Below are 9,350 nucleotides of genomic sequence, written 5' to 3'. Positions count from 1 at the left end.
AGGTTGAAGAATACAGTCTGCAGTATGGATTACGTCTCAATATAAAGAAAACAAAAATCCTCACAACTGGACCAATGAGTAGCATCACAATAAATGGAGAGAAGATTGAGGTCGTCAAAGAATTCACATTGCTTGGTTCTACAGTCGATGCCAATGGAAGCAGCCGTCAGGACATTAGACGACATGTAGCATTGGGAAAGTCAACTGTGAAGGAACTCTTTCAAGTGCTGAGGAACAAGGATATCTCCTTGAGGACTAAGGTGCACCTGATAGATGCCATGATATTTCTAATTGCCTCGTAAGCATGTGAGAGCTGGACAATGAATAAGGAAGACCAAAGAAGAGTTGATGCTTTTTAGTTGTGGTGCTGGCGAAGAATGCTGAAAGTACTATGGACTGCTAAAAGAACTAACAGATCTGTCTTGGAGAAAGTGCACCTGAAATGCTCCTTGGAAGCGAGAATGGTCAGACTTAGCCTCACCTATTTTGGTCATGTTGTCAGAAGGGACCATTCCTTGGAGAAGGATGTCATGCTTTGTAGGGTGGAGGGTCCACGAAAGAGGGGGAGGCCTTCAAAGAGATGGATTGACATGGTGGCTGCGATGATGGGCTCAAGTATAGCCGGGATCGTGGAGCTGGCGCGGGATCAGGCAGTGTTTCATTCTGCTGTGCATGGTGTCGCTATGAGTCGGAAATGACTTTACAACACCTAACAACAGCAACAACATCAAGGGATTTATCTCTAAGATTTATAGAAAAGTCCAATGCCTCAACACCAAAGGAATTAACAATCCAATTGAAAAATGGGTAGAAGACATGAATAGACACTTCACCAAGGAGGATATTCAGGTGGCCAGCTAATACATGAAGAGATGTTCACAATCATTGGTCATCAGAGAGATGCAAATCAAAACAACAATGAGATACCATCTCACACCAGCACTGATGGTCAGGCTTAACGAGACAGAAAGTAACAAATGCTGGCGGGAATGTGGAGAGATTGGGACTCTCATACACTGCTGGTGGAACTGTGAAGTGATACAACCACTGTGGAAAGCAATATGAAGATTCCTTAGAAAGCTGGAATTGGAGATACCATTTTACCCAGCAATCCCATTACTATGTATATATCCTAGAGGGGTGAGAATCAGAACAGGAACAGATATATGCACACTCATGTTCATCACAGCAGTATTTACAATAGCAAAAAGAGGGAAACAACCTACATGCCCATCAGTGGAAGAGTGGATGACCAAATTATGGTACATACACATAATGGAATGCTGTGCAGCACTAATGAATAATGTAGAGCCTGCAAAACACTGCGTAATATGGATGAACTTGTGGGACATTGTGCTGAGTGAAATAAGTCAATCACAGAAGGACAAATATAGTATTAGTTCGTTGTTGTGGGGGGTTAAGGAAAGGTTTATATATGGAGGGAAACTTTCTTTGTTGGTTGCCAGAGGTGGGAGAGGAGGGGAGGGAACACTGCAAAAAAAGAAAAAATTTATTGACCCATGTCACTTTAGTTTTGTCTATTTCACTGTACATAAATCATTTTTCAATAAAATTCATTTTTTTAAAAAAAGCAAAAGAAATTAATAATAATTTGGAATCTTAAAATAAAAACCATCTGGGGGAGGACGAGGCAGTGCACCCAGAGTCTGTCAGAGCACACAGACTGGGATGGAATTCCTGCTGGCACCTCTGTTCACCAAGATGGTGTGAGGTATAAGAATAACAAGGGGAATATTGCACTTTTCCAGTCATCAACCTCCAATGTCTGTGCTGTACCCAATAAGCAGAGCCTATCCTTCGGCCTATGGAATCTGAATGAGAACACTATCCCTTTCAATACCTGAAATAGACTTTGCTTGTAAACATTCAGAATGGCTGAACCCTCCAGACAGCCAAAAGTCCACAGCTGAGTTTGTCTCCTTCTTTGCTGTTTACCTTTTTAGTTATGAGCCACCAATGTAGTCATCCATTGTTGTGGTTACCTAGTGCTGCTGCTGTGTGAAAGCCCCTCAGCCTTGGGCTTCAGCTCTGCCTCTTGCTCCCACTGAAGCTAGAGGCATCTCTTCACTCAGACAGCTGCTGGCTGCTGAGGCTGACAAACCCAAGGTCGAGAAATAAAATAAAACAGTCCCGATGTTACCAAACCACATGGCAGGCCATTTATTTAAGTCCATTGAAAGTTCCAAGATTGGCAGAGCATGGCAGGCTGCTAAACAGCGACACGGCTACATGCAGGGTCGAGCATGCCATAAGCTAGAGACCATTATCAAAGCTGTTTCTTATATACGGGAAGCAGACCACATTCCCTAAGGCAGCTATTCAGCTGTTCACAGTAGATTCCACCATGGAGTTGATTACCAGTCTCATTATAGGGAATGCTACATCCAGCCGCCCAGCCACTCATCCAGGCCCAGCCAATTGACATGCAAACTTAACCACCACATCCATGCAGCCCTTGGTGAGCAGGGCCGGTTTTTAGGTTAATTCTCAGGTCCTAACACCACTTGGAAATATTCAAACTGTCCGTGCAATCAGGATAGCTGACAGTCTCCTTATTCACTGTTTTCATTCAGGTTCTTGTACTAGTTGGTGTTTAATCCACTTCTGTATCCTCTTGTCAAAGCTCAGAGCTCCAGGATTATCTTCTGTATCTGTGTCAGTTGGTTTCTCTTTTCCTTGTTAAAGAGGGTCTGTGTAGCTTGTCTGCCTATTCTGCCATCTTACCTGAAGTCCTAACTCTTAAGTTTCTTGTTTTAATGTTATAATTAACATAACTATATCTCACAGTTTGTGCAAGAAAGTTCTCCTTTATACTTATTCTCTGGTGTAATTATTAAAGCAGAAAATCCAAACCCACTACCATAGAGCAGATTCTAACTTATAGTGACTCTGGTGGCACAGTCATTAATGTATTCAACTGCCATAAAAGTTTGACAATTAGGTTCTACCAGGCATTCCACAGAAGAAAGAGTAGTCTGCTTTTGTGAAGACTGATAGCCTTGGAAACCTGATGGGGAAGTTCTACTCTGTTCTACAGGGTTGCTATGAGTCAGAATTATTAATAGCACCCCCTTTATTCTGAAAAGTGTTCCAGGTTGAAATATACATTATTTGGACATTCTAGTTATAATACTAGGATTCTCACTTTCTCTTTACACTTGACAGATAAAATTGATTTAAGATTTCTTTTCCCTTTTATGCCATCTTTCTTATCAATCTACCTTCTACATAAAAACATAGAGGGGATGGAAGAAGTAGATACATGTATGTGAGGAGTGGAAGACAGCCTGAAATGAAAGATTCACGAAAAACAAAATTTTGGTTTCAAATGTTAGGTTTACACTAGTGTTTCTAAGGATGAAATGTTTAATTTTGGGTATTTTAAAACATTTGTTACAATGTTGGCTACTTGGCCAACTCCCCAAATACTTTTCTATTGTTACAATTACATTTGGTTATGTACTCAGTTTAGACTTTGAAAACTTGAGCTTTGTTAGTTTGTAAGTGCTCCATATAGCTTCTACCAATTTTCCAAGTTTCTCTTTTGAAGAACACTTGGATTTCTACTACTTATTCTGTAATTGTATTTGGGTTACATTTATAATGCATTTGACATTTACAAATAGATAATTTATTAGCTACAGGTCAGTTTTGTTTTATCTGTGTTAGGAATACAATCCATCTGGTCTTTTATCAAACCAGTAAAAGAGCATGTTACATACTGTGAGCCATAAAAATGCAGATATAACATAGTCACAATTCTTTTGAGGTTTATTTTGATTTAATTCTGTTTTTACTATGATATAATCATACAATAAAAATCATAAAATATCAGAATTTCCCAAGGATATGACTTCTGTGTAACAATGGGACTCTTAAGAGAAGTAGCAAAGTACCATTAAGAGCACGAACTCTGGAGCCAGACTGTTTTGTTCCCTCCATGACCTTAGGGAGATGATTAACCTCTCTGCAGTTTAGTCTTCCCTTACATAAAATGAAGATGATAATACAACCTACTCCGTATGGGATTGTAGTGAGTATTAAATGAGTTGTTACATGTAAAGTGCTTGTAACAGTCCCTTGCACATGGTAAGCACTTTATATGTGTTTGTTGTTACTATTATTGTCAGTGAAAGAATACGTTATCTGTCTTAGCAATTAACTTAAAACCTTAAAAGTCCATTGATAGTTTTAAAGAAAGAATCTCATCTTTATGTGGAATTATACTGCTTCTTATTAAAGCATGTGGATTGTGGATAGGATATGTAAGGTCATACCTGCTAAAGAGAATGTGGTTCATACAAAGATATCACCAAATACCTCTGAGAGAATCTTTTGGAAGAAGCCCCAGCTTTTAGCACATTCCTTTATTTATTTCAATTTTCTTTTGTTGAATTGCTTTTACTTGTCGTCTTTCATGTCTACTGTTTTTTTTTTTTTTTTAATTTTTCTCTTTATTTTCTTACTTCTTTGCCTCTGGTTAAAAAGAATTCTTACTCTTATGGCCATAGAATTTTATTTATGTCTCAACTTAGCACTTATTATAGTTAGCTAGATGATACAGATTGAGGCATGGTGAGTGTACTAACCAAAACCAAACCCCCTGCTGTGGAGTCAGTTCCAACGCATATGACTCACTAATACCCTCTAATGATACTTCCTGTCATAAACCATATTGTAAGCTTTTTCTGAGTTGTATTTCATTCTCCATCACTTGCTTTTATTTTTAATACCCAATTTTGCAGGAAAGGAAATACAGTTGAGGACTGAAGCTTCTCCATTTACCAGTTAAGTGTTCATGATTGTTGTTGTTGTTGTTTGCCATTGAGTCGGCCCCAACTCAGAGTGACCCCTCCTTGGGTTTCCGAGGCAGTATCACTACGGAAGTAGGATTGCCCAACCTTCCTTCTGAAGAGTGGCTGGTGGGTTTGAACCGCCAGCCGTCTGGTTAGCAGGCAAGTGTCTTAGCCAAAAGAAAAAGAAATTACTGACTCTCAAAGAATGTTGATATTTTTCTTGATCCATAGTTATTGTTTTTTTTTTTTTTTTTTAAACAGACAAACCTATTTGATCTTTTAAGGTTCATGACTGTATTATCTTCTGTGGTTACTTTCCAATCTTTGGGACACCCCCCTGTTTAATTGAGGAGTGGGACTGCAACCTTTCTGTTGATTTTATGTCCCTTTGTCATCGCCACACCAAGTCGCGGACTGATCTAACACCTTAAGCTCATACTTCCTTGATTCTTACATGTATATTGACCTTCATCTCAGCTTTGTGTCATTTTACACTCCAATGGTCATACTGTATCTTACCAACTAAATTTCGACTTTTGGTAATGCTGTTCTGCCTCTGAATCACCATTCACCAAAACAAGTCTCCAGTCTTCCATCTTGGCTTTATAACAACTCATATCTTACCAACTTTCTTCTTGTCATCTTATCAGGATCTCCAGTCCTTTGTCCCCTCTAGTTTCTTTTCATCTATCAGACGTTTCTTTATTCCTTTCTCTTCCCTTCCTCTAAAACTGACACTTCAAGATTCATCATTTCAACTGTTCTCTTGCCTGTATCCCAGACTTCTTTCCCATTTTCATTCTTGTGATCCCTATATTTTATCTTTTACTTAAGATATTTTATAAAATACTTATTAACTTCTCTAAACCGACTCAATGGCACATAACAACAACAAACCTCAGTTTATTATGTAAGAACAAAATTAGTTATACAGACATCTTAGCCTCCCCTTTGACCTGTATGTGGAGAACGGTTGCGTGATATTTAGAGATAAATGATATTTGCACCTGCACTGCCTTGTGCTACTAGAAACTCATCAGGCCAGCCGGATTAATGTAATACACACTTTGGGTCACCAAACTCTAGTGGGTCCTAAAGACTGCCGTATAGTCCAACTCTTAGCAAGAACATTGTGAGTCTTTAAAAAGTGGATATTTATGTACTTGAAGTAATGGCAGTGTTTATTTAAATATTAGAAATCTCCGAGAAGCAAGAGATAATGCAGTGGCTGAAAAGGAACGAGCAGTGATGGCCGAAAAGGATGCTTTAGAAAAATATGATCAGCTCTTAGACAGGTAAGGATCCAGAAAGCAGAAATGTTAAAACTCTTCAGTTTTTTTTATCATGAATATATTATTAATGAACGTATAATTTTCTTTTCAGTTGAAATATGATTTCTATACATTGTTTTTATAATATGTTATTATTGCATATGTTGAAAACAAGATGTAGAATAGTTCAATCATCCCATAGAGTTTCTTTGTGCTCCTTTTGATCAGACTTAACCCCTAACCCTTAAGAGGCAACCATTTTCTCATTTCTGACACCATACCTTGGTTTTGCTGATCTTGGACTGAAAATACAGATCATACAGATATACTCTTTTGTGTCTAGCTTCTTTCATCAGTGTTATATTTTCAACCATGCTGTGTGTGTATCAGTAAATTCCTAATTGTTGCTGAGTATGAATATACCACAATTTGTTTATTTACCCGCTGATTGGATGTTTAGATTGTTTCCACTTTGGCAAAATTGTTATGAAGACTCTTTTTATGGGTATATGGTTTTATTCTCTTTGGTAGGTAGATAGGAGTGGAATTATTTGTCATAAGGTAGATGAATGTTTTACTTGAAAAGAACCCACTAAAAAGTTGTCCACATAGTTTTACTGTTTTACACTTCCTTGATCATTTTTGTAAAATCTATATGTTCTATTGTATGTGCATTGGAGGGAGGGGAAGACAATTATCTTTAATTTATCAATAGAAAATGATATTTATTTTAAGATCCTGGTTAAAAGAAATTTCACTGGTAAATATTAAGGTAAATGTCATTACCTCATTAAACCCTCTAAACTTTCAGTGCTTTGACTGCATGCAAAGTAAATAGAGAGGTTACCTTTTTTGTTTGTTTTTTTAAATATACTTTATTTTTTAGAGTAGTTTTAGGTTTATATAGAAGAGTTGAGCAAAAACTACAGAGTTTCTGTTTACTGCCTCTTCCCCATCACTTCTAGTTTCTCCTGTTATTAACATCTTACATTGGTGTGGTTTATTAGTTACGATCGATGAACCAATAGTAATACATTATTATTAATTAAAATCCATAATTTATGCCAGGGTTCATACTTTGTGTTGTATAGTTCTAATGATTTTGACAAATACGTAATGCCATGTAGCCACCATTACAATATTATACACAATGTGATACAGACTTATATAGAATAGTTTCACTACTTCATCTACTCGTCTTTCTTCCTACTCCCAACATTTAGCAACCACTGATTTTTTTTTATTGCCTCTGTAGTTTTGCCTTTTTCAGACTGGCTTCTTTCACTTAGCAATATGCATTTAAGGTTTTCTATGTCTCTTCATGGGAGCTCTGGTGGCATAGTGGCTAAGACACTTGCCTGCTAACCAGACGGCTGGTGGTTCAAACCCACCAGCCATTCCTCGGAAGGAAGATGGGGCAATCCACTTCTGTAGTGATACTGTCTCAGAAATCCAAGGACAGGTCGCTATGAGGTGGGTCCGACTCAACGGCACATAACAACAATATGTCTTTTCATGGCTTAATAGCTCTTTTTTTTTTTTTTTAAATTGTGATTTGGGTGAAGATTTACAGAGCAAATTCACTTTCCGTACAGCAATTCACATACACTTTGTCTCATGACATTGACTACAATTCACCACAGTGTAACAGCTACCCTCCCACTTCTTCCCAAGAGTCACTTCTTCCCAGTGTCCATCCCTTCATGGACTCCTGCCCCCTGAGCTGTCTCCCAGTGCATAAGTAGCCCTTCTTTCCCCCATGATTGTTCTCTCCAAGGAGTGTATCTACTTGACGTAAATGTTCAAGTCATATGCCTGTCTTATGTTTGGCTGGAAACCACAGGTGTGGGGTCAATTCCAGATCTGAAAGGCAGCTAAAGACCATAGTCTCAGTGGTTCCACCAGGCTCTATCGGACCAGCAAACCTGGTCCCTCCCTCCCATTTTTTTTTTCTCCAAATGATTTTGAGTTTTGTTCCACATTGTTCTCCCCCACTATCAAGGATCTCCTACATAGATCTTCTTTCAAGTGGATGACAGTGCTAGCCGGGTACCATCTAGTTCTTCTGGTCTCATAGTCATATAGGCTGCAGATCGGATGGTGTACCAGTCGCTAGGACTAATTGTTTCCATGAATTTTGGTTTTCTTCATTCTTCTTTGCTCTGGATGAGGAGAGACCCATCGTTGCATCTGGATGGCAGCTTGCTAGCTTTTAAGATCCCAGTCACTACTTGCCAAAGTAGGAGGTGGAACAATGTTATAGTATGTTATGCCAATTGAGCTTGATGTCCCCTGCGACTATGGTCCTAAGCACACAGGTTCAACTACTTGGTCCCTATGGGTAGCTGTCTGTGACCATGCAGTGACCACAACCTTGCCCCTTGTCAGCTCTGATATACACCTGGGAATTCTGATCATTCGCATACACTTATAGGACCATTGTCTGCCAACCCTATACATGTTCTTGGATCTACTCCCCATTTCATAGACATACCTAATTGTTCAGCCTGTCTACTCATCTATCCACCCATATACCCATGTTTGCCTTCACTGACAACACAGTACCGTATGTGCAAAAGGGTTCATCTTTCTTGTCTGTACCTCCCACGTACCTCTCTATGTCTTTCTCTTCCTCAGTGCCGCCATATTGGTCACTCACATTTGGTATTTTGTCCTTCTCTTCACCCAAATCAATACTTACCTCTGTCTATCTAACAGCATTCCCTCCCCTCCCCTCCCACCCCTGGTAACTGACAAAGAAAATTTCCTTCTATAGATAAACCTTTCCTTAACTTTTACAATAATGGACTAATACAATATTAGTCCTTTTGTGATTGTCTTATTTCACTCAGCATAAGGTCCTCCAAGTTCATCCACATTATGTGGTGTTTTGCAGATTCTATATTATTTTTTAGCATTGCATAGTATTCCATTATGTATATGTACCATAGTTTGGTTATCCATTCCTCAGTTGATGGACACCTAGGTTGTTTCCATCTTTGGGCTATTGTAAATAGTACTGCAATGAACATGGGTGTGCATATATCTGTACTTGTCATGGCTCTCACTTCTTTAGGGTATATACCTAGTAATGGAACAGCAGGGTCAAATGGTTTTTCTAATTCCCACTTTTGAAGGAATTGCCACACTGCTTTCCACAATGGTGGTACCATTTTACAGTCCCACCAGCAGTGTATGAGAGTCCCAAACTCTCCACAACCTCGCCAGCATTTGTTATTTTCTGTCTTGTTGAACTTTGCTA

General features: G+C 38.7%; 1 protein-coding gene across 1 annotated transcript in view; it reads left to right on the top strand.

Annotated features, from left to right (window-relative positions):
- Positions 1-9,350, top strand: part of PIBF1 (progesterone immunomodulatory binding factor 1) — a 529,275-nt gene that overhangs the window by 112,793 nt on the left and 407,132 nt on the right. The window contains exon 9 of the mRNA XM_007948312.2: positions 6,014-6,112. Within this exon, the coding sequence (XP_007946503.1) occupies positions 6,014-6,112 (99 nt within the window). The remainder of the gene's footprint in view (positions 1-6,013; positions 6,113-9,350) is intronic.

Source organism: Orycteropus afer, unplaced genomic scaffold, assembly GCF_000298275.1.
Source record: "Orycteropus afer afer isolate SDZICR_OR568_19922 unplaced genomic scaffold, OryAfe1.0 scaffold00212, whole genome shotgun sequence".
NCBI classification, from domain to species: Eukaryota; Metazoa; Chordata; class Mammalia; order Tubulidentata; family Orycteropodidae; genus Orycteropus; species Orycteropus afer.
This window is presented reverse-complemented; position numbering and strand designations above follow the sequence as displayed.